General features: G+C 42.6%; 1 protein-coding gene across 1 annotated transcript in view; it reads left to right on the top strand.

Annotated features, from left to right (window-relative positions):
* LOC144480893 (ferroportin) overlaps positions 1 to 23,011 on the top strand; it is a 44,387-nt gene extending 21,376 nt beyond the window's left edge. Inside the window, exons 4-7 of the mRNA XM_078200526.1 lie at positions 1,002 to 1,128; positions 9,237 to 9,500; positions 10,739 to 11,461; positions 22,659 to 23,011. Of these exons, the coding sequence (XP_078056652.1) occupies positions 1,002 to 1,128; positions 9,237 to 9,500; positions 10,739 to 11,461; positions 22,659 to 23,011 (1,467 nt within the window). The remainder of the gene's footprint in view (positions 1 to 1,001; positions 1,129 to 9,236; positions 9,501 to 10,738; positions 11,462 to 22,658) is intronic.
* Positions 23,012 to 26,529: the final 3,518 nt, after the last annotated feature.

Raw genomic sequence — 26,529 nt, 5'->3', positions numbered from 1 at the left:
GGTTAGCTATTCAGATGGAAATTTGAGGAGGTCCCTGGAGAGAGAGGAATCAATGGAACCATAAGCTGTGTTGGTTGAAGGAGGATGCTGGGGAGGTTAGAGCAATGGATGCTGCCTGAGAACGCTGAGAGTATTATGACACTGACCTTTCCTGACCCATTGAGGTCATTAACCTTTTCCCACATTGTTTCCGGACACCACACCTCTGCTGCTCATATCCTCTACAACTTCCAGCTATGTCTATTGCCTCTGGATGACTGGATTCTTCCTCCCATCCCAAGGAAGGAGCACATCCCTTCTGGCTCTCACCACCTCCAGCATAATCTCCAGGAAAGAGTCAGAGAACTGGGACACATCTTCCCACATCTTCTTTCAATGTCCTTGTCTCCAATAGCATTTACAAGCAAAGTTTTCTGCAGTCATTCTGACCCGTGCTGCAGTCCCTTTAGAGAGGCTTCATAAGAGTGTCATTCCACTCACCGTCTAATTGGCCAGGAATCCCAGAACTGCAGTGCTAAGTTAAAGAGCCATAAGAAGCCTCCTAACAGAACAAATTGACTCCCGACTTGATAATGACCTCCCCATGCCTTTGGGTCTGTTATCATAGCATTCTGCCCATAATCTTTAAACAAAGGAGTGTGTAAATTGGCAGACCAAATGAAGAATATTTAACAATGGTAATATTTTGGAACCCATCCATTTTATCATCAGAATTCACTACCAGAGGAAGGAACTGAACACCAATTATAGTCGAGTACATTGGTTTGATGTAAATAGAGATGTCCAGTGTGAATGTTCAGCTTTTATACTGTCCAGCTTAAATTGGTATTTATGTTCATTATGTTAAGAACTCAAAAGATTAGCAATGTTACAATTTGTTTAAAGTAAGGATTAAAGCGAAGAATGAAATCCCATAAAGATGTGTTAATTATTGCATGTGTAAATAGATGAGTAGCTTTTCTGTTATCCATTGTCCATTTGTTTAATGTAACTCACACAAGGTGGTCTGTTACATGGTGGTCATCGGTCTAGCAGATGCAGCAAACCTTGCAAGCACAGCTTTGACAATTGCCATTCAGAGGGACTGGATTATTGTGATCACAGGATGCAACAGGAGTGGACTTGCAGGTAAGAAAACTACAAAGAACCATGTGTGTGAACCCTGTTTGTACATTATGATGTCAAAGAAACTCTTGAAATCGTTTGGATTGATAAATGATTAACAAAGTCGAAAATAGATTTTGTTCTTCAGACCAATGTGCTGCTAAATGACGAAAAGCAAGAACTAGTAACTAGAGTAACATTATAATCTATTGTTTCTAGTTATAACCTTGAGGAGAGGAAGTTGGAAGGGTTTAGGATTGAATAGTTCATCCAGAGAGTGAAAGTGGCTGAAGATACAGCTTCCAATGATGGTGTAAAAGGGTAGTAGTGGATATGGGTGGGGTGGGGCATATGATGGAATAATTGAGTTGTGGGACTTTACAAGCCAAAGAGAAATTTAAAGACAAGGACAGAAAATTTAATTCTGAGACATCGAATCAGGAAAAATCATTGAGTGAGGATTAGGGACATATGACACTGGGGCTCTTCTCAAGGAGCTCCTATTGTCATCCCTCACCAGCCCCACTCCCCCCCCCACCTCCCCCCCGCTTCCCAGACATTGACCCACATGCTGCAATTTGGAAGTAGCTCTTCGACCAGAGAGCGATATAAATCCAGAACCATCTCCCTAAAGGCTGTGGATGCTAGGGCAACTGAAGCTTTCAAGTCTGAAATGATCAAATTTTGTTAGATATGGGTTAAAGGTGACTAAATTATGGTTTAGCTAGAGGATCACTAATGTCCTTTAGGGAAAGAAATCTGCCGTCCCTGGTCTGGCCCACATGTGACTTCGGAGCCACAGCAATGTGTGTTGACTCTCAACTGCTCTCGGGGAACTAGGGATGGACAATAAATGCCAGCAGCGCCCATGTCCCAAGAATGAATTTTTAAAAACCATGATTTAATGGATTTATGAAACAGTTTAGGGGCTGAATAGTCAGTTTCTGTTTATACAAGGGCTCCAATAGCAGATGGACTAAGGTAGGAGTGGAAATGGGGTGGAAGTTTGAAACTATTTGAAACCTTGCCAATTAAATAGGAATAGTCTGGTGCAACACACACACTGAGGCCTCCAACTTTCTACATTAAATTATCCTCAGTTAACCTTTAAATTCAGAGTAAAATTATGCTGCTGTGGCATGAGCTTTGGTAGTACTAATGGAAAAATGTAACTTTGTTTCATCCATTTTTGTTGGTAGATGCGTGGAAGAGACAAAACTTTTTTGTGTGGAATACTGAAATAACATTTCCTCTGCAGGATGAGCTTGAAAGGACAGAGATTTGAATACTTGCAAGCCATTCCGAAGAGACTCGGTTTGGTCCAGTTTAGGCCCATACTTCAAATTCACTGCTTCTTTCGATGCATTATATCATTCTCACCTCACTAGATTTTATTCTGTAGATTTTACAACAAAATATTTTGGCTTCTACAACAATGTGCATTCACTGTGCTTCGGAAATACATACGCAGTGAGGGTAAAAATCTATTATTTTCTACCTTTAAGTTTCGATTGTGACCAGAGCTTCCTTTAAAATCTCTTAAGGGAAAAAAAAGCATGGCATCCATTTATCTAATTGTCGTTGATACTATTGTGAGTGGATAATTGTGGCTTGTCTCCTGAGATAAATCCTAATAGCCTTGTATTTCCTTCATCTGAAACTTGGTTATGCAAAATACATACTGGTGATAATTATGACCCTCTTCCACATTCATAGCAGGTAATTGGTCTGACTGACTAATTATGCTAATGTTACGTACATAATGAAGACTATGTGTGATGAAGGCGCTGCTAATAATGAATTCATTTTTAACAATGTGGTTGTTCTTGAAATGTGTTTTTATAGAATGTGTCTATGTTTTATAAAACTGATGGGAAATAAATAACCTTTTGTTGCAAATTAATCTTAACTAAATTTTCAACACAGAAACTAGAAGCAAGAGTAGGCCATTGGGTCCTTCGAGCCTGCTCTGCCATTCATCTTGATCATGGCTGATCATCGAATTCAATATCCTGATTCCCCCCTTCCTCCCATATCCCTTGATCCCTTTAGCCCCAAGAGCGAAATCTAATTTCTTCTTGAAATCAGACAACATTTTGGCCTCAATTACATTCTGTGGTCGTGAATTCCGCACATTCACTACACTCTGGGTGAAGAAATTTCTTCTCACCTCAGTTCTAAAATGCTTACCCCTTACCCTCAAACTATGACCCCTAGGTCTGGACTCCTCCATCATTGGGTATATTCTTTCTGAATCTACCCTGTCTAACCCTGTTAGAATTTTCTAAGTTTCTATGAGATCCCCTCTCACTCTTCTAAACTGCAGTGAATATAATCCGACTTAGTCTCTTCTTATATGACAGACCAAGGATCAACCTGGTAAACCTTCGCTGTACTCCCGCTATAGCAAGGACAAGGACACCAAAACTGCACACAATACACCAGGTGGGGCCTCACCCACGCTCTATACAAATGCAGCAAAACATCCCTATCCCTATACTCAAATCCTCTCGCTATGAAGGCCAACATACCATTTTCCTTCTTTACTGCCTGCTGTACCTGCGCGCTTACTTACAGCGACTGATGCACGAGGACTCCAAGGTCTCGTTGAGTATCCACCTTTCTCAATTTACAGCCATTCGGGTAATAATCTGTCTTCCTATTATTGCTATCAAATTGAATAACCTCACATTTATCCACATTATACTGCATCTGCCATGCAGATGCCCGCACACTCAGCCTGTCCAAATCATGCTGAAGCATCTTTGCAGCCTCCTCATAGCTCACCCTCCTGCACAATTTTGTATCATCTGCAAATTTGGAGATAATACATTCAGTTCCCTCTTCCAAATCATTAATATATAATGTGAACAGTTGGGGTCCTAGCACAGATCCCTGTGGAACCCCACTAGTCACTGACTGCCAATCAGAAAAAGACCCATTTATGCCAACTCTTTGCTTCCTATCTGCTAACCAGTTTTTTATCCATTTCAAGACACTACCTGCAATCCCGCGTGCTTTAACTTTACATAGTAGTCTGTTATGTCAGACCTTGTCGAAAGCCTTCTGAAAGTCTAAATAAACCACATCCACTGGTTCTCCTCGGTCAACTCTTTATTATTTAAACTTGAATGTAATAAGATTAACCAGCAAACCATAAAAGCTCTTATGAAGGTGTACATCCTCAAGAAATTTTATAGATTCGTCAAGCATGGTTCGCCTTTTGTAAATCCATGCTGACTTTGTCTGATTATTCCACTTTGTCTGATTATACCTTCCAAATGCTGAGTTATGAAATAGCTTATAATAGACTCCAGCAACTTTCCCAGTACCGATGTTAGTTAGGCTCACACGTTTATAGTTCCCTGTTTTCTCTCTATCTCTCTTTTTGAATCACAGGCTTACATTAGCTGCCCTCCAATCTGTAAGAACTATTCCAGAGTCCAACGAATTTTGGAAAATAACCACCAATAGAGCTACTACTTCCAGGTAAACTTCCTGAAATACTCTGGGATGAAGATTATCAGGGCCTCGTGATTTATCCACCTTCAATCTCAATTTCCCCAAAACCATTTCTCTACTAATGTTGATTTCCTTCAGCTCATCCCGAAAACATGTTTCTCGCAGACCTTCTGGCACATTATTCATGTCTTCCTTTGTGAAGACTGAAGCAAACTTCTGAATTTAATTCCTCAGCCATTTCATTATTTCTCATTATGAATTCTCCCATTTCTGACTATAAGGGGTCATTTTTGACAATCTTTTTCTCTTTACATATCTATAGAAACTTTTACTGTCAGTTTTTATGTTCCCTGCTAGCTTATTTTCATTCTCTATTTTTCCCTTAATCAATCCCTTGGTCCTCCTTTCCTGAATTATAAACTGCTCCCAATCCTCAGTTCTATTGCTTGTATGCTTCTTCCTTGAATCTGATTTCTCTAATTTTCCTTGTGAGCCATGGTTTGGCCACAATTCCCTTACCACTCTTATGCTAAACAGGAATAAACAACTTCTGGGGTTTACCTATTGCTTCTTTAAATGTCTGCCATTGCCTGTCCACTGTCTTTCCTTTCAGTAATGTTTCCCAGTCCATCATGGCCAATTCACACCTCATACGATCATAGTTACCTTTATTGAGATTCAGGACCCTGGTCTCAGAATCAGCTACATCATTATCCAACTTGACAAAGAATTCTAACATACTATGGTCACTTATCCCCAAGGGTTCTCTCACAATTCAATTGCCAACTAATCCTTCCTCATTGCACAACACCCAGTCCAAGATGGCCTGCTCCCTCAACGCATTGCTTCAAAAAACCATCCCATATGCACTCCAGAAATTCCTCCTCTATTGTACTGTGATTAATTTGACTCTCCCAATGTATATGCAGATTAAAGTCATCCTTAATCATAGATATTCCTTTAACACATGCATCTCTGATTTCCTGTCTAATGCTTTTCCCAACATTACTATTATAGTTTGGTGGTCTGTATACCACCACCAGCAATGTTTTTTGTCCCTTGTTGTTTCCTAACTAGACCCGTACAGATTCCACATCATCAAACTTATATCTTTCCTCAATATCATCTTTAATCAACAATGCAACTCCACCACCTTTTCCTTTCCATCTGTCCTTCCTAAACACTGAATAGCCCTCAATGTTTAGTTCCCATCCTTGATTAACTTGGAGCCACGCCTCCGTAATGCCAACTATATCATACCCCTTTACATCTATCTGTGCAACTAATTCATCCACTTTGTTTCGAATGCTCCGACCATTCAGGTACAAAACCTTAAGATGGGCACTTTTAACATTTCTTTTCTCTTTCCTACTATTTTTTTGCTTGGTTCTTATCTGACTCTGGCCTTTGATTTCTCTGCCTATCACTTTCCTTTTTCTCCTTACTGTCTTTTCCTCTTGTTCTTAATTACCCCTGCTCTGGATCCTTGCAAAGGTTCCCATCCCCCTGCCATATTAGTTTAAACCCTCCCCAACCACTGTAGCAAGTAACCCCACTTCCCTCCAAGGACATCAGTCCCGATCCTGCCCAGGTGTAACCCGTCCAGTTTGTAAAGGTCCCACCTCCCCCAGATGCCCGAGGAATCTGAAACCCTCCCCCTCACACCATCTTTCCAGCCACGTATTCACCATATGTATCCTGCTATTTCTACTCTGACTAGCACGTGGCACAGGTAGTAATCCTGAGATCACTATCTTTTGAGGTCCTACTTTTCAGCTTGCTTCCTAGTTTTCTATATTCAGCTTTAAGGACCTCATCCCTTTTTTAACCTATGTTGTTTGTACCAACATGTACTACGATCACTGGCTGTTCGCCCTCCCCCTTCAGAATGTCCTGTAGCTGCTCCAAGACGTCCTTGACACTACCACCAGGGGGGCAACATACCATCCTGAACTCTCATTTGCGGCCACAGAAATGCCTATCTATTCCCCTTACAACTGAATCCCCTATAACAAATGCATTCCCGCACATTTTACTCCTCCCCTCTGCAGCAGAACCAACCGTGGTGCATCGGATTTGGCTGTTGCTGTTTTCCCCTCAACAGTATCCAAAACGGTATATCTGTTTTGCAGGGGAATAGCCACAGGAGATTCCTGCACTCCCTGCTTAGCTCGCTTGCTGTGCCTGGTGGTTACCCATTCCCTTCCTGCCTGTGAAGTCTGAACCTACGGTGCGAACACCTCTCTATATGTGCTATCCATGATATTCTCCACCTCGTGGATGCCCACAGTGTCCCCAGCCACCGCTCCAGCTCCGCAACACGGGCTTCCAGGCCCTGCAGCTGGAGACACTTGCTGCACACATGCTGGCCCCAGGCACTGGAAATGTTCCCCGCCTCCCACATGGTGCAAGAAGAGCAGATCATGGCTTGGAGCTCTCCTGTCATGTCTTACCCCTTTAAATTAAACTTTTGAAAGTTATTTTGTTTCAGGTTATATCCAATTCTCTAGGGTCCTTCTTTTCTGCTCCTCGTTACTCCCAAATATAGCCTTTACAAACTATAAACCACAGAAATTACCTCTGAGACTACAAGTGATAAAATTATTAAATACTTACCCTACCTTTCGACTTACCAATCAGCTCTTTCCCTTGTGTCCGCTACTACTGCAGCAGGGTAAGACCACACCTTGCTTTTACCTTGCTTGTCCATTGACTTAATGCCTCTGGATTTTGTTAATGGAAAATCAGGTTCCCATGTTCTTGCAATCTTTGTGTGAATGGATGATGTTTTATGCTGCTGTTTAATTTTAATGATTTGCGGCCCCTTGAGTAAGTTAGCTGACCTGTGCATTTCTTAACATTCCTTTATCAGCCCATCAAGGCAGCTGACAATATCTTCTTAAGCAAAGCAACTCCAATTGCTCCATCTTTCTGTTTTACTGATCTTCTCGCCCAGCTCAGCCACCATGGGATAATCTCCTTCCCCTCCCAATCATCTAATTTACTGCTTTCTGCTTGAACTATGCCACAGACTAATAAACACTGCTGCTCTCAGCATTTACCTCCAGGATGTCTGTTAGATCCGTAACAGGACATTGACATTCGGTATTGTGGCTAATTACATTGACATCCTGGCTTGAACAAAACTTTGGCTCACAGATAGCATTATCCCTCTTACTGAGTTCGTGCAGACTGGTTATACTTTCATACTTGCTCTGTGAAGCACATCTTGGTCTTTTCGTCCCCATGCCCACCAACCCCTATGGCACCTTGTCCTTGTGCAAGCAAATTGTTTTGTTCTATTTGTTTTTGCCTGTCCTTCTTCATAATCCTTGTTCTCTACTGTGTCTTGTCCCAAACCCTTTCCGGGGATTCTTACTGAGTTATCCTCACTCCTTTTCAGTCCCTGTGTTGAGCAACTCTTCATCTCAATTATTTCAAACTCCATCCAAACTCAACTTTCCCCCTCTTGCCTGGTTTCAGTGCCCTCCTGTACTCTCCTCGCCTTCCATATAAACTCTCCTACCCATATGCTGCCCTATTAATCCTCCTCTCATGTGGCTTCAAATTTCCTCGCATTGGTTAAAGACAAGAGCTTATTTGATCATTTCTTTGTATCAGTCACCACCAGCCTATCCCTCCCCACCTGCTCTTAACACATGTCCTTTTTCAAATGTCCTTGGTGAAATATCTTGCTCCTAAATCATTTATTTCTTTTGAATTTATTCTTCCTTGGTGTAATAAATCATGCTTGGGACAAGTGATTAAAATATTGGCCCTGACATTGTTGTAATGATAACAATGAAGCTATCAGCACTCACCGTTATTACTGGATGAATCTAGCAGCAATATTTGGTTTCTGCAGATCAGCAGTTAAAATTGAAAAATGTATATCCTGCTCCTGCACAGGGTGTACTGTTACAGTCCTCACTAATTGACTCCGCATTGAAATCATTGCAATGTATAAACATAAGTTACCCACAAGCTTGGCATTAAAGATGGCTGAATACTTTAGGACTAGTGCATTTAGTGGTAAGTGGTGTCTTTATGGCATGTTGATTGATAATCCGTGCTGAAAACCCTTCTGACCCTGAGAAATTAATTTTTCAAGTGTTGAATTCCATTTCTCCAAAAATAATGTTGCAGATATCCCTTTTAGTTTTTCTGTTTTTCCTTCTTATCTCTCCCCGCTTAATTCCATTTGCATTCCCTAATCTGTATTTTCCCTGTTATACACAATTTAAATATAATTTAGATTTCCTCTTTTTACTTCCTCGTTTGTAGACTACTTGCTCAACATAGATACTTTTAATATGATTAGATAAGGAGTCTTGCTGTTGCTTGCCCTACTCATAGCTCCCCTACTGAAACCGATACCAGAGTAGTGAAAATTCTCCACTTAAAAAGTTAATTCTACATGAGGTGAATGGCGAAAGTCACAGAGAGCAAAATCCAGACCACTTTATTGTTGGATATTAATTCCTTTACTTGGTCTTTTTGTTTAGAACTTGAAACATTTTGAGTAGAATCTACGAGGATTTCCCATCACAGAGCACAGGGTGTAACTGACTGTTCATTTGAGTTGACAACCTAATGCATTTTAAAAAGGCTTAGTTTAATAGATAATAAAAAGTTTATTATCTTACACTAATTTAATATATTAATTACAGATGTGAATGCTGTCATGAGAAGAATAGACCAAATTGTCAATATCCTGGCTGCAATGACTGTAGGCCAGATCATGTCTTCAGCATCTAATGTAATTGGTTGCGTCTTCATTCTTGGCTGGACCTTGGTTTCACTCCTGGTTGAATTTATTTGTCTGTCAAGAGTTTACAGAATGGTCCCTGCTCTTGCATTTAAGGCTGGACCAGAACGGTATGAAGAACAGCTTAACAACTTGGAAAGAACAAGAGAGACCACAAGGACAAAAGGTTAAAGGTCATTTATCATTTGCTATTTATGTGAGCTTGCTGTGTGCAAATTGACTGCACTTCAGAAGTAATTCAAATACTGGTGTGCTTTGGAACATCTTGAAGATGTGAAAAGCACCAGAAAGAAAAGTAAAGTAAGTTCATCATTTCTTGATCAATCAGAATTATTTTTTTCACAGTGATCTGTTCTGGCTTGTTGTAGACATGGGAAATACTATGTGATAGAAATTGCAATGCATTTCTCAGATGTTTGGGGTACGGAATGGCACCACAAAGTAGGCATGCCGCATCAGAATGTTCTGTGTGGGCTGAATTGCTCCTTTACAGAGACTGAGGGGATTGAGTGCAAATTGAAATTGGATCTTTCTTGGTCTGTATGGCTTCAGTCCGGGCACAACACTTCTGAGTGAGCAATTGGAAGAATACCTAGTGTTAACACAATTTTGGGTCACTCTAAATTCACACGAGGCGGCACGGTGGCACAGTGGTTAGCACTGCTGTCTCACAGCGCCAGGGACCTGGGTTCAATTCCGTCCTTGGGCCACTGTCAGTGTGGGGTTTGCACGTTCTCCCTCTGTCTGCGTGGGTTTCCTCCGGGTGCTCCAGTTTCCTTCTATAGTCCAAAGATGTGCGGGTTAGGTGGATTGGCCATGCTAAATTGCCCCTGAGTGTTAGGGGGATTAGCAGGGATTACGGGGATAGGGTAACACACACGGACACAGGCAAAGCGTGCAAACTCCACACAGACAATGGCCCAAGGACGGAATTGAACCGGGGTCCCTGGCGCTGTGAGACAGCAGTGCTAACCACTGTGCCACCGTGCTGCCCCGTGTGAATTTAGAGTGACTCAAAATTGTGTTAACACTAGGTACTCTTCCAATTGCTCATTCAGAAGTGTTGTGCCCGGACTGAAGCCATACAGACCAAGAAAGATCCAGTTTCAACCTGCACTCAATCCCCTCTGTCTTTGTGGGATTGTTGTCTGTGCAGGCTCGATGGGCCGAACAGCCTCCTTCAGCACTGTAGGGATTCTATGATTCACTTATCCAGCAGTTTGCTACGGGTCTTTTCTGCTTGGAATAAAATTGTTCGAAAGAAACTTCATGAGATTGCTGTTGAACTGTATTCAGAATATTTCTGTCTCAATTGTTAATATATTATGTAGAGAAAGACAGCTTGAAAGCAATGGAAAGATATCAAACATGATATTAGCTTATTTAATATTATGTTGTTCATAGATCCTCAGCAGCAATACCCGAAGGATGGATCTAACAGCAGATTGGAAACAGTTCCAAACTCCATGTCAGATTTGGATCAGAATGCTAGGTTACCTTCTCAGCAAAACTTTCTGGGCATTTACACTGTGCTACAATCAATACAGAGGGTGCTGCACATCAGCAAAACCGGTTGGAATGCATACTACCAGCAGTCAGTCTTCCTAGCTGGATTGAGCATCGCGTTCCTGTACACCACAGTTTTGGGATTTGACTGTATCACCACAGGTTATGCCTACACACAAGGCATCAGTGGCTCACTTCTAAGCCTCCTCATGGGCATTTCTACCATCGCTGGACTAATGGGCACAGTTTTGTTCATTTTGTTACGAAAATGTTATGGCCTGGTGTCTACAGGAGTTATATCCAGTTGCCTGCACTTAGGTTGCTTGTTACTTTGTCTGTTTTCAGTTTTTGCTCCTGGCAGTCCCTTTGATTTAAGCAGCAATCCAATGTCTCTGCATATTAATGTTTCACTAAGGAACCAGACTACTCCAGACACAGAGATGAATCAATTGCATTCCTTCCTTCCCAGCACAAATCTGAATCAGCCTTTGCTGTCAGATCGTTCTTCTATTCACTGGACAAATAACACCTTGCTGTATGACAGTCTGCCAGCTGGGAATTATCCAGACTCCTATGTCTCCATTAGCTTACTTTTCTCTGGTGTTATATCTGCAAGAATAGGTGAGTTTACAGTGAAATCATTATCTGCCTTTTAAATATTTAGTTGTTTTTTTTTCAAAAGTAGACTGTATTTTCCGTTCTGTTTTTGTCCCCCTGCCTTTCTTTCCCTATAATTTTCCAACAGGTTGTAGTGTGATATGAAAAAGTCACCTTGTGCGATTGTCTACTACCTCTCCCCACCTATGCGGATTAATGACTGGTTTGTATTCATCAGCTCCAGCTAGCAAAGGTCAGATTGTTGACCTTGCCAGGAATTGTAGTTATGAAACGCCCAAACTTTGCCATGCTTTTGCCCATTTTCTCCCCTTCTCACCTGCCTTCATCACCCCTTGACCAACTGACTCCTTGCTGGTTTACTGATCTATTGCTGCCAATCTTGCTTCTTCCAGGACAGTCATTGACATCAGTATCTATTTTTTCCATAATGCCATAAATCTGTGCATGGGTGTGATATACAACTCTCTATATAATTAATATTGTCAGATGTGGCATGCGGCACATGTCCACAAAGAAAGATAGTTAAGTATTGTGTTTTTTTGATTTAGTAAGAAACTTAATTGTGCAAAAACACTAGTGCAGAGTGTAAATCAATAAATAATACAGGCTTATAAGAAAGGTGCTGCAATAATTGTGGGTGATTTTAATTTTTATATAAATTGGACAAATCACATTGGCAAAGTAGCATGGAAGATGATTGCAAAGAGTGTATTCGGGAAAGCTTCTTAGAACAATAGGATCTGGAACCAACCGGGGAGCAGGCTATTTTAGACTTGGTAATGTATAATGGACACGGTTACTTCATAACCTCATAGTGAAGGACTCTCTAGGCAACAGCAAACATAATGGTGGGAGTTTCTGCACCCTCACGGTATGTTTTGCAGCAGTGGAGGTAGCCCGCCAATGGCATGTGCTGGGATCTTCGGGTGCTGCCACTGACAACGGGGTTTCCCATAGTTCTCACTCTCTGTTACCGGGGGACCCACTGCAGGGAGTAGCAGTCGGCAGGACCGGAATATCCCACCGGTGGGAACAGCCAGAAAATCCCGCCCAACATAATAGAATTTCACATTGAGTTAGAGGGTGAGAAATTTGGACCTTAACTAGTGTCATAAACTTTAAAATGCACTGGGAAAATAGGTTAAAATGAGTAGAAAATGAGTATCAGACATTTTGGAGATGCTTCATAACTCTTAACAAAGATATATTCCATGGAGAAAGAAGGACTCTGTGAGAAGGATGCACGAGCCGTGGCTAACTAAGGAAGTTAAGGATGGTATCAAATTGAAAAAAAAGATGTACAATAGTGTCAAGATTAGTGATAGGCCAGAAGATTGGAAAAATTTTAGAAGTCAGCAAAGGATGACTTATAAAAAAGTAGAAATTGGAGAATGAGATTAAACTAGCAAAAAGTATAAAACAGCATCCACAAGTATATAAAATTGAAAATGAATAGCCAAAGTAATCATTGGTTCCTAAGATCACAAGACTGGAAATTAATAATGGAAAACAAGGAAATGGCAGAGACTTTGAACACATATTTTGTATCTGTCTTCACAATAGAAGACATAAAAAGCACCCAAGAAAAGCTGCATATCAGGAGGCAAAGGGGAAGGAAGAACTTAAAACAATCATGATCACTAAAGAAAAAAATACTAGGAAAATTAATGGGACTAAGGGCTAGCAAGTCCCCTGGACTGAATGGCCTGCATCCTAGGTCCTTAAGAGTAGTGGATACATTGGAAAGGCCCCAGCAGATTGGAAAACTGCAAACATAATTCAAGAACGGAGAAGACATAAAGTAGAAAACTGTACGCCAATTAATCTATATCTGTCACTAGGAAAATGCTGGAATCAATTATTAAGTAATAGTAGGACATTTACAAAATCATAATACAATCTGACAGGATCAATGCAGTTTTATGCAAGGAAAATGGTGTTTGATAACGCTATTAGAGCTCTTTGAGGATTCGGAACAAGGAGAACCAGTAGATGAAGTGGATCTCTATTTCTAAAAGGCATTTGATAACATGCCACATAAAAGATTACTGCAAAAGAGAAGAGCTCATGACATTGCAGATAACATATTAACATGGATAGTGGATTGGTTAACTAACAGGAAAAAAGGAGTCTGGGTAGATTTTCAGGTCATTTTCAGGTTGGCAAGCTGTAACTAGTGGATTGGCACAGGGCTCAGTGCTGGGACTTCAATTTTCTATAATCTATATTAATTACTAAAATGAAGGGACTGAATGTATTGTAGCCAAATTTGCTGATGATACAAAGTTAGGTAGGAAAGCAAGTTGTGAGGAGGACACAAGAATCTGCAAAGGGGTAAAGACAGGTTACGTGAGGGCAAACAAATTGGCCGATGGAGAATAATGTGGAAAAATATGAGTTGTCCACTTTGATAGGATGAATAGAAAAACAGTATGTTATTTAAAAATGGAGAGCAACTACAAAATGCTGCAATGTCTGGATGTCCTCGCATAGGGATCTCAAAAAGGTTAGCCTGCAGGTACGGCAAGTAGTTAGGAACACAAATAGAATGTTGGCCTTTATCGCAAGGAGAGGGGGGGGGAATGGAATATAGAAGTAGTGAAGTCTTGCTATAACTGTACAGAGTAATGGCGATACCACACCTAGAAATTTGGACGGAACCTTGAGTCCAGACTCTCCGTGTGCGGGAATGGCAGCAAGCGCTCAAAATCCAGAGAGTTTTGAAAAACGTGGATCTCACCGGCGAGATCACGTTTTGCAATTTTGGACCAGGCCTGCTGACGGAGTGATATGGAACGTTGGGAACCTCATTTTAATACATTAGCATCTCATTAGCGAACACTCACTCCGGATATTGAGCCCACACCAAATATTCAGCAGGGGCCTGCGTGACATCGTGCTGGTGCCACTTACAACAGCTTGACATAAGCATGAACCTGGCACCATCACCTCTGAGGGGATATCAGAGATGAGCGCTCAGGCAGCCATTTTTCCTTGGTCTGTCCATTACTCTTGGAGCACCAGGGAGAACACTGGGGACAGAGATAAGTACAGCTCAGGGCCAGGGGTGGGGATCAGTTTCGCCATATGGTGGGGGGTGGGGGGACGGGACTTCAAAATGGAGGCTCGATGCTATTCACCCTGGTGGTGACCAGAGGAAATAATGTGGGGAGGTGGCTGTTGTGTCAGAGGGGATATTGGGAGAAAGAGCAGATATTCACTCAGTGAATGTGAAGCACTTGGGTGGAAGTCACAGAGGTATGGAGGGGTGAGGATCAGGGCTGTGGTAGGACTCCTCGTGGTGTTCTCACTCATTCAGTGCATGTTCAGGAGAATCATGGAGTTGGCCTTTTGCTAATCGCAATTGACCAGCTGCAGAGACAAAGACGTGCTGCTGCATGTGCCCAGGACCAGAGGCCTGCAGCTGTCCAGGGAGCACAGGATTAACCTCACAAACAGTATCGGCCGAGAATCCTCTAGTGAAGGTGCTCATACCTTCAGCTGTCTGAGCCTCAGTGCTGGAGAAGGCTGTGTCTATCCCAAGGGACAGTGGACCACCTCTGCCACAAGCTGACACCCCTTGGAACTGGAGGACACACAAAGCCGCATTAAACATTTCACCAGCGGCTCCTTCCAGGGCAGCGCAGGGGACCTCTATGGCATCTCCCAGTCACAAATGTATCAGGAAGGTCACAGATGCCCTGTGTGCAAGGGCAGAGATGTTTATAAACTTGGACCAGGATCAGGCGAGCCAGGACGCCAGGTTGAGGAAGCTTGCTGACTTCCACACCCTGTTACCTGAGTGACGGCACCATCTCCTCGGATAGAAGGTGATGGAACTCCTCCAGTCGGCTTTTGCAATCCAAGGAGAGATGCTGTCATCCCTTCCTGATGCTCTCGACTCTGCCTTTGCAGTTCCATCAGCTGTGGGATGACCGGGCCCAGAGGCACGTCATAGACCAGGGGCTGAGCAGAGTCCTGGCCTCCGGCATCCCTTCAAGTGCTGGTTCCTTGGGATGTTCCTTCCTCTGCCAGCTGTGGATCTTCAGCTGTGAGGTGCTCACCAGTGAGTGGCCCAGAAGCCATCAAGGTGTGCTTTAGTCTGGTGCTTTAGTCTGGTGGTCCATGAGGCATGAGGATGGTCCGGCCTGCTCTGCTGCATTCCCTGTAAGAGAACAGAGGTGGCATTAGTGTTTTACAGGGGGTAAAGGAGGGAACATTGATTACTCACTTGAGAATTGAGGAATGACAGCATGTCGTAAGGATTCTCATGTTTTCTGCTGCCCCCACTTCATCATCAGTGCAGGCGCACTCCTCCTCCTCCCCAGCCAGCTTGAGTGCTCGTTCCTCAAAGGGCCCGAGGATTCTAAGCTGTGGGCATGACTCTGGCTGGCTGAACTTGCTCACGCCTGTTTTGGCTTTGTTTGTCTTGTAATGATACAGATAGGGAGAGTGTAGGCGGGATCTGAGATTGAAGGTCGTAATGAGGTGTGGCAAGCATATGGCTTGAGTGGGAATTGGAGTTTGAGGAGCACAGCAGCCACTGGGGGGAACATGGTGATTGTGGGGGTTAAAGACGGCCACATGCCTAGTGTTGGCAACCCCTGATGTGGCTGGGTGGGAGATGGAGTTGGAGGTGGGAGGGATGTATGAGGAGGTCCAGAGAGAGACTGGGGGTGGTTCATTTATCCTGGCTGAGCGAACAAGATCGTTCATCTTTTTCCGAGACTGCAGTCCCGTCCTCTTTTGCAGTGAGCTGGCACTCACAAGGGCTGCCACTGCATCCCAGGAGGGGGTGGTGACCTTGCTGGAAGCACTTCTTCTGGAGCAGGGTTAGAGTGCATCCTGATTCTGCTGCAGTCCATCCAGCAGTCTTGTCAGGGCTCCCTCTGAAAAGCGAGTTGCGGATTTCTTGGCTGCCATTCCCTGAGATAGAACTGGAACAGGTGCTGGGGAGCCGTTTATATGGAGCTCCCCAGTGATTGCAGCGATTAACTTGTGGCAGAGTGGGTGAATCAAAGGGAACACGTCCCGCGCGCGGTGTGATTCTCCTGGGCATCAAACTTTTTATGAATGAGCCACAAGATTCGGTCAGAAACCCCATCGGCCATCGGCAGTATCAGTCCGTTTTACACGCTGGAGCCAACAACACTCTGCCAAATTCTCATACGATTCCACTCATTGGATGGGATTTTATGGCATTGCTCGTCCCGAAACCATGAAATCCCGCCCAAGGTCAATGAACCTTCCCATGCTCCGCCCTTCTCCTGCTCCGATTCCCATGGTGGGGCGGCATGGAAGCACAGTGGTTAGCACTGCTGCTTCACAGCGCCAGGGACCCAGGTTTGATTCCCGGCTTGGGTCACTGTCTGTGTAGAGTTTGTACGTTCTCCCCATGTCTGCGTGGGTTTCCTCCAGGTGCTCCAGTTTCCTCCCACATTCTGAAAGACGTGCTGGTGAGGCGCATTGACCCAAACAGGCGCCGGACTGTGGCGACGAGGGTATTTTCACAGTAACTTCATTGCAGTGTTAATGTAAGCCTTACTTGTGACTAATAAATAAACTTTATTTTACTTTATGGTAAAATTCCAGCCATTGTGTGCAGTTTTGATCCCTTGACTGAAGGAGGGTTATATTTGCATTGGAAACAGTTTAGGGAAAGTTCACGAGGCTAATTTTCACTTGTAGAGTTAAGCATTAATCAAGGGTGGCATTAATCAAGCATGGCTTTGTCAGGGGAGATCATACGTGGGATTTTTCACCCTGCCCACCATGGGAATCGTAGCTGGCGGGACAAAAAATTTGGCGGACCATTTAATAGGTCCATTGACCTTGGGCAGGAATTTCCACCTTAGGCACGCGGCCAGAAAATCCCGCCCCATATCTAACAAATTCGATTGAATTTTCAAAGCAGGTGACTAGATGTGTAGATGAGGGCAGTGCAGTTGATGTATTCTATATGGACTTCAGTAAGGCCTTTCACAAGTCCTGCATGAGAGACTGGTCAAAGTAAAAGCCCATGGGATGCAGGGCAATTTGGCAAAATGGATCCAAAATTGGCTTAGTTGCAGGAGGCAAATGATGATGATCAAACGTTGCTCTTGTGACTAGAAGCCTGTGTCCCGTGGTGTTCCGCAGGATCGGTGCTGGGTCCCTTGTTGTTTGTAATGATCTAGATTTGAATGTGGGGGGTATGATCAGTAAGTTTGCAGGTGACATGAAAATTGGTGGTGTGGTAAATAGTGAGGAGGAAAGACTTAGATTACAGGATGATAGAGACAGGCTGGTCAGATGGGCAGAACAGTGGCAAATGGAATTCAACCCTAAAAAGTGTGAGCTGGTGTATTTTGGGAGGACCAACAAAGTAAGGGAATACACAATGAACAGTAGGATGCTAGGACGTAGCACCCTACTAGGGGTCCAAAGATCCCTGAAGGCAGCTCTGGCCTACATACCTGGCATCACACCGGCACTGAAATTCATATGCCATATTACTCGTTTGTGTGGTCGACAGAACATCTTTTGTCTTGATGGCAGCATCCTGGTATTCGAACAGCCCACTTGCGTTGCCACTACATAGTAGGAGCGTGAAACGGCTCTGTTGCTTAAATTTTTGAGATACTTTGCCCTTGCTGTGTTATTTGAGGTAGACTGGGCACTTTCAGGTCTGAATATGATGGCTTCATGAGTTTGAATGGTTCATAGCAAGCAATTATCTAATTAGGTTAGCCATTGTCCTGCAGAATAACTTTGATGTTCCCTATTTTGGCATTAAGCTTGCACAGTGGGAAAATGGCTCAGGCCCTATGTATGAGGCTAACCTTGGAGCACCCAGAGCTGTAGGGATCTCGGTGTGTATATTCACCAGTGAAGATAGGCTTCAGTAGAGAGTAATAGAGAATCCCATTCCCAGATTTATTAACCAGCACTTTGAAGAATGGGAGCATATTGGATTGTTCCATTTCAAAGGTGAATATGAGCATGGGATGGAGCATATTAGATATGTAAAGAAATCCTTACACACAGCTGCAGATTCAAATATAGGAAATGTATCATCTACTATCAGGGGCGGGACTTTACAGCCTCGCTCGAGCGAGACCGGAAATTCCCGCCTGAGGTCAAGGGACATTTCCATTGTTTGCCCCTCGCCCGCTCCAATTCCATGGTGGGCAGGGCAGTAGGATTCCGGCGCAGATATCCTATTACTTCCTATCTTATCTGAATGGCGAAGAGTCAGTTGATTAAAGAAATGAAGAATACCGTGAGGCAAGAGATCACAGTCCAGCAAAAAAACCCACCTGTTTAGAGGCTACCTTGGGGATTAAAATGGGCTAATACATTTAACCTGCTATTACATTTCTTCATGCAAGAGGCTCAACTATTATTTAGACTAAAGCTAGAAACTTCCAACCCCCATTTTCCTTCAACACACCAGGAGAGAATCCTTCAGGTCTTCAACATTTTCAACCACCATTTTAAGGATTGTAAAGAAATTATCCATTTCAATTGCACCCTTGTAGTAATCTTAGTCTTCTAGTAATGTTAGTTTTCCAAATATCACGTATGTGTCTGTGTGTTTGGGGAGTGAGTGTTTACTTCATTTTGGGTTTTGTGATCAGTAATGTTTATCCTTTGTTTTGATTTTTAAATTTATAGGGAATCCTGTTTTATGTCGGTTGCTCAAAAATCACAGCAGGAAAGAAGTCTTAATATGCCCATCACACATACACCTAGAGAAATGGAAAGACAGGGAAATTATCCAACCACTGGGACAGGTGCCATAATTCGAAAGTTGTTCCTGTGAGCAAAAGCTCCTTACCTATTTGTGATCCAATTGAGTCAAGAACTGATTCAAGTGAAAAGACTGATGTATCCACCTCCGTAATGGACAATACAGAGGGTGTGAGGCTATGAGAGTCCCTTTAGAGTGTCACTTGAGTTTGGAGCCTTACTGTAGATGTAACAAGAATGAGTGACAATGCCATGTAATGTGTTAAAACAGTAATTTAGCAAATATTGAATAATGATAATTAGAATAATAATAGCGATATGGCAATTATATTAGATAATATAAAATGAAAGAAGCAAAAAGATAGAAAGATAACTGTATTGAAAGGAGAAACACTTTATATATTAAAAGAAAAAACTCTATTTACATACTGTGCATACTATATTTCAGATGTATACTATATTGTTTGTGCTGACCTCAAATTGGTCCATTCAAGACAGCTCCCCAAAATGATTAATCCCAAATTAGTCTGTTTCACAACTGGAACCTAATTTGGTAAAATTATTTTATGTTGAGATACAGAATACAGCAGCAGGAATCCAGGCAAAAAAAAATGTTTTAATCCCTAGAGGGTTGGGATAATGTGGTTTGTGAATTGTGTGGAGGATTTAAAGCATGGGGAAGCTCTTGGCATTGCTTGAAAAGAATTAAATGGGACATGTTTTGAACGGAATCAGGAGAAACTGGAAAGATTTTAAAATGTTTAAAGATCAAACCAAATTTTAATATCTAACACTTTTGGTTGAATATGAAAGTCATCTCAATGACATTCTTGGAACAGCCAAAAAAGATTTTGTTTAAAGAAGGAATGGGTTGTTGGCGCATAGGAAGCCATTTTGGTACGGTAGCACAGTGGTTAGCACTGCTGCTTCACAGCTCCAGGGTCCCGGGTTCGATTCCCGGCTCGGGTCACTGTCTGTGTGGAGTTTGCACATTCTCCTCGTGTCTGCGTGGGTTTCCTCCGGGTGCTCCGGTTTCCTCCCACAGTCCAAAGATGTGCGGGTTAGGTTGATTGGCCAGGTTAAAAATTGCCCCTTAGAGTCCTGGGATGTGTAGGTTAGAGGGATTAGCAGGTAAATATGTGGGGTTAGGGCCTGGGTGGGATTGTGGTCGGTGCAGACTCGATGGGCCGAATGGCCTCCTTCTGCACTGTAGGGTTTCTATGATTTCTATGATCTAATTGTCATGTTTATCTCATGTTAATTCTGATTGAGTATAGAATAGTATTTGGTGTTTGCTTCATGGACTCTTCTCTTGTGTTTGTCTAAAAAGAACAAAATGTTACAAGTGTGCTGTGAGAAGTTTAATAACCATGACGGTGAGGAGTAATTGTGAATGAATGTGTTTGAATGATCGCTATTGCGTGTTTTACCCCTTTTTTAATGTCCTGTGATGTAACAAAACATGAAATGTCAGGGAGATTCATTTTTTTCCTTTTTTGGAGGGGTGATGTTATAATGGCGTCAAATGCTATTCAGATCTGGAATGTTGAAATGTGGACAGTCGAAAGCTAACACCATGGTCATAAGACAGGGAAACAGATTATGACATTTTGGAAACATTCTAGAACTGACATTTCTTTTGAATGATGGAAAGTTAGTTGATCATAGAAAATAATAAGACTCTGAGGGAAGAGATCCTGGTCCAGCAAAAAAAGAAGAACCCTGTTTAGAAGTCACCTTGGACATTAAAAGGGACCAATATGTTTTACCTGCTATTACATTTCTTCACTACAGAGGCTCCACTATGATTTAGACTATAAGCTAGAAACTTCCAATCTCTATTTCCCAAAAAGAAATCAGGAGAGAATCCTTCAGGGATGCAACATTTTCAATTACTATCTTAAGGACTGTATAGAAGTGATCTGTTTCTGTTCAACCCTTCTTGTAATCTTAAGTGCATGTTAATGCTGCCACGGGTTTGAATGCCGCCACGACACATGGTGGAAATTGAATTCAATAAAAATATCTGGAATTAAGGATCTACTGATGACCATGAAACCATTGTCGATTGTCGGAAAAACCCATCTGGTTCATCGGGCGGCACAGTGGTTAGCACTTCTGCCTCACAGCGCCGGGGACCTGGGTTCGATTCCCGGCTTGGGTCACTGTCTGTGTGGAATTTGCACATTCTCCCTGTGTTTCCTCTGGGTGCTCCGGTTTCCTCCCACAGTCCAAAGATGTGCGGGTTAGGTGGATTGGCCATGCTAAATTGCCCCTTAGTGTCAGGGGACTAGCTAGGGTAAATGCATGGGGTTATGAGGATCGGGCCTGGGTGGGATTGTAGTTGATGCAGACTCGATGGGCCGAATGACTTCCTTCTGCACTGTAGGATTCTATGATTCTATAATGTCCTTTAGGGAAGGAAATCTGCTGTCCTTATTCGGTCTGGCCTACGTGTGACTCTAGACCCACAGCAATGTGGTTGACTCTTATCTTCCTTCTGGCAACTACGGATAGGCAATAAATACTGGCCAGCTAGTGACACCCATGTCCCACAAATGAATTTTAAAAAATGTGTCTGTGTGTTTGGGAAGTAAGTGATTGTTGCATTTTGCATTTCGGGTTTTGTGACAACTAAATGTTTATTTTTCTTTTGATTTTAAATTTACAAGAAAGCCCATTTTGTGTCTGTATTTAAAATTCACAGCACTGAAAGGGGGGCTTAAAATACACCTCAGACATACACTATGTTGAGGTTAATAGAGAAGTGGGAATAAGGGAAAATGGTCGCACTGCAACGGATTTTCAAGATATTTGCGTTATATTCACTATATCATAGCAATCTAGATGTGCTGCCATTTTCTGAGTCTGTATTAATTGAACTTACAAACTTAGCAATTCTTGCAATTAGAGTTCAGCTTCAATGACACCCTGTATGCTCAAATAGATGGTGTTGCCATGGGATCCCCTCTCAGCCTAGCTCTCGCTAATATTTTTGTCGCTTTCTATGAGAAACACATTTTCAGTAGAATAACGTCTAAGCCTACTTGTGACTAATAAATAAACTTTAACCCCTTTCAATACATTTCAATTAGTCAGAACTTGGAGTTATATAGGCAGATTTTTAGGAAAATACTTTGTGCTAACTAACGAAAGTAGTCGAATGACATATTTCAATTATGTTTGCTGTCATGGAATGTTAGAGGCGCTGCATGGTTGCCAATGGCAATGATTCCTGTTGCTATAATTGGCTTCACAGCTGTCTTCTAGGAATGCATGGACAAAGTAAAAGAGAAATGATCAGAGACACATTCTTAGTTGAACTGACGTACACTAAACATAGGATTAGCTATGTGATTGTTTGTACTCAGCAAGCGAACAATATCAGGTCATCCAAGTTATCTTTTCTGTTAGTTCATAACAATCAGTTTACCAAAAACATCCTTACAGAACTGTGTTTCCCTTTTAGGTCTATGGACTTTTGACCTGACAGTAACGCAACTTCTACAGGAGAATATTCCAGAATCCCAACGAGGAATTGTAAATGGTGTACAGAGTTCAATGAACTATTTGATGGATCTGCTTCATTTCATTATGGTTATGGCAGCTCCTAACCCTCAACATTTTGGACTCTTGGTTATTATCTCAGTTATGTGTGTGATAGCTGGACACGCGGTTTATTTTGTATACGTAAAAAGAAGTGATGCCCAGGTGGTTTTGGAGCAAGACAGAAAAGCGAGAAGGACTACTAGTAAAATGGAAAAAGCTGAATTCCTCCAAGCATCACAGGATACACACAATACTGAAGCAGGTCTCATCTGAGACTGCCACCATTGACCAATCTAGATTGTACATCTGTGCAAATTTCCCAGAAGAAAATGCAAGTTCTCTCTACCTCCTTCCCATTGTGACACAGCCAATACTTGGATATTCAACTTCTTCCTCCACTCGTGTAGAAGTATGAATGCAACAATTTTATCGTATCTAACAAAAGTTTGTGCATAAAAGTATTTTCAGCAGATTTTAAGATGATTATTTAAATCTTTATAAATCATCCCGTAGAGATGGAAGAAACTTATGGACACTGGAAACCAAAACTGTTTGTGTTCCAGAAAATACATTAATCAGTCTATTGAGTACAAGTTGTGCTTTCCTAAGTTGCATAAGTATTGTCTTCTAATCAGTTTACATAAAAGGTAAAGAAAAAAGAATGTCTTTTTCTGATAATTTTATCAAACCCTGAGTTGTTTTACATTTACTCTCAGAGGCGTTGTTGGTGGGACAGATAGAAATAATAATTGGGGTAACTCCCAATGGCTTCTTGGAAAACTTTCCTTGTTCCAGTTGTAGTTGTGAGGAAATTGTCATTTTGTGTATTTTAAATCAAAAATACAATTTTTAACAATATTTTGTACATTCTATGAGGGGAATTTTAAATGGAACTGGAGACTTAGCTGTTGGCCTTTCACTCTGATCCTCCTGTCAGGTAAAGAAATGATACCCTGTGTGAAACCAGCAGTCTTTGTTTAAACTTGCAGGTTAGAATGTGATGAAATCAGGAACTAGAGTCAGGAGAGGCTCACCAGCAAGGTAGGTTTCCTTTGTACTTTCTTTGTGTGCTAGGCCACTAGCAGCAGGGGGAGTGTACCTTCAAACCCCTTCACAAACCATAATTGAGGCCAGTTCCGGAGGAGTTGGGACCTGTACAGGCTGAATGCTTGCAACTGAATGGAGATGAGTTCAATTTCCTAGTCAGGCACTATACTACTGCTACTGGGGAAGGTTTAAATTAACTAGGCAGGGGTTCATTAGCAGGAACCATGTTAGAGAGATGCGCAAAGAATTGAGAAAACATGGAAACCCTACAGTGCAGAAGGAGGCCAATTAGGCCCATCGAGTCAGCACCGACAACAGTCCCACCAAGGCCCCATCCCCACAATCCCACATATTTACCCCGCCAATCCTTCTAACCTACGCATCCTGGTACACTAAGGAGCAATTTAGCATGGCCAATGCACCTAACCTGCACATCTTTGGACTGTGGGAGGAAACCAGAGCACCCAGAAGAAACACATGCAGACACAGGGAGAACGTGCAAATTCCACACAGACAGTGATTTAAGCCGGGAATCGAACCCAGGTCTCTGGAACTGTGAGGCAGCTGTGCTAACCACTGTGCCACCGTGCCACCCCAAGAGAAAGACAGACTGACTAGAGCAAGAAATATTAAGGTAGGGTCAGAGTAAGAGGGATTGCAATAAAGTTTACAGTGAATATGTGGGAATGCATGGAGTGAGGTAAATAAGGATAATGAGTGATAGGCACAGGTGCACGTGGGGGAATGTGAGGATATGGTGACAAACGAGACGTGGCTTAAAAAAGAGCAAGAGTGGGTACTAAATATTCCTTGATACTAGGTGCTCAGGAAAGATGGGGAAGGAAAAAGGGAGGTGGGGTGGCAGTATTGATTCAGGAGAATATTACAGTGCTTAGTAAAAATGATGTCCTAGAGAGATCAAGGACAGAATATATTTGGGTTGAACTAAGAAACAAAAGAAGTGTCTGTATGAGGCAGGACTTCCTCCTGGAGAGGGACAGAAGTCTCGCCTCATAACCATTAAAGCCCCGACAGTAAAATGATTAAAATGGGCGAGCCAGCCAACCGGAAGTCACCTTTCCCCCGATATTTGAACTGGGCTGTTGGGGAGCTCACTCTCAGTGTATCACCAAGCTCAATGTCCTTGCTTTTATATTCTATGCCTCTATTTATAAAGCCCAGGATTCTGTCTACATTCAAAATCACATTTCTTTCAACCTGCCCTGCCACTTTGAATGATTTTTGCACCAATATCCCCAGGTCTCTCTGTTCCTGCCTCCCTGATAGAAATGTATCCTTTAATTTATATTCGTCCTTCCTACCGAAATATATCATTTCATACCTCACTGCATTAAAATTAATCTGCCACCTGTCCACCCATTCCACCAGCCTTCTTATGTTCTCTTCCAACTCATCATTAACCTCCTCACAATCACAAGTGTCATTTGCAAATTTAGAAATTTATTCCACGGGCTCCATCTTTGCTGGCAAGTCTATTATGTGGCACTTTAGCAAACACTTTTTTGGACAAGGGTGTATGTAACATTTGCAATCCTCCAAATCTTTATCACTGCCACCGTATCGAAGGAAGTTTGTAAGATTATGGCCAGTGTCTTTGCAATTTGCTCCCTTACTTCCCTTAGGATCCTTGGATGCATCTCATTGAGTCCTGGTGACTTACTAACTTTAAGTACAGCCAACCTTCCTATTGTCCATCTGTCTTGTCTTTCATCTGTCCTTGTTCCAAGGGTTAGCCGCACAATCATTCTCCACAGCTTTCTATTCTCTGCTGCCCTCAGTGCCTATCCCATAGAGAAGCCAGTCTGATATCCATCCATGCCATCTAGGGTCTTCCTTCTGCACATTTTCCAGGTGTTTTACTTTATTACCTTTTTCCAAACACCCGTCCTGTTTCCGTCACATGTCCAAAATATGTGAGCTTCCTTGTTATCATTGCCTCAAGCATGTTCCAAGTTTCAATGGAAAGGACCGCTTTCTCTTTAAAGGCAATCATTAGGTTCCATTGACATTTTTACCTACAAATCTACGATTCCAAATCATGGTCAAATCTGTTCTGAGCCCACTGATTTGGACCCTCCACAATTAAGCATTTTTACTCCAGATTGCTCATTGCCCATTTCCATGGGCTGGATTTTATGCCTCCCATACCAGGCATTTTTTTTTGAACAGGAGAGGGCATTAGGGGAACACAAAATATGTCAAGTGTCCAGCCCACCTCCTTCCTGCCCACCTCCTTCCTGCCCAAGCCCAACCCATTCCCCATAATACGGGGGTGGGTATGGCACCACTAGACTTTTAGGCCTATTGAGGTCCTTAATTGCTTAAGTGTCAGTTAAGGATCTTGATCCACCTCCACTGCCAGAACATTTGGGCAGCGGCGCACAGACCTGCCGTGTTCCTTGGGCACCACAGGGACTGGTGTGCGTTAATGACCTTTTTAATCACCTTTTGATTTGATGTTTGTTGTTTCATTTGTGCTTTGTTTTTGTTTTGGGTGGTTTCCCCTTTAAGGGGCTGCCCTGTTTGCTTTGTCCTTCAGTTTATTCAATTTGTTTGGGCAAAAAGAATGGCTGGCGGACCTGTGTTTTTAAAGCTTCTTTTGTGAAAAGGCATGAAGGGGAGAACATCAACTGGAGGCACATCCTGTGTGACTTGTGGCAACCCCCACCCTCCCAAGATGTTACCCCCATTATGGTTCTCCCTACCTGCTCTGCAGAACCCAA

The sequence above is a fragment of the Mustelus asterias genome, chromosome 2 (assembly GCF_964213995.1).
Source record: "Mustelus asterias chromosome 2, sMusAst1.hap1.1, whole genome shotgun sequence".
NCBI lineage: Eukaryota > Metazoa > Chordata > Chondrichthyes > Carcharhiniformes > Triakidae > Mustelus > Mustelus asterias.
The sequence above is the reverse complement of the archived record's forward strand: the minus strand, read 5'-3'. Positions and strand labels throughout refer to the sequence as shown.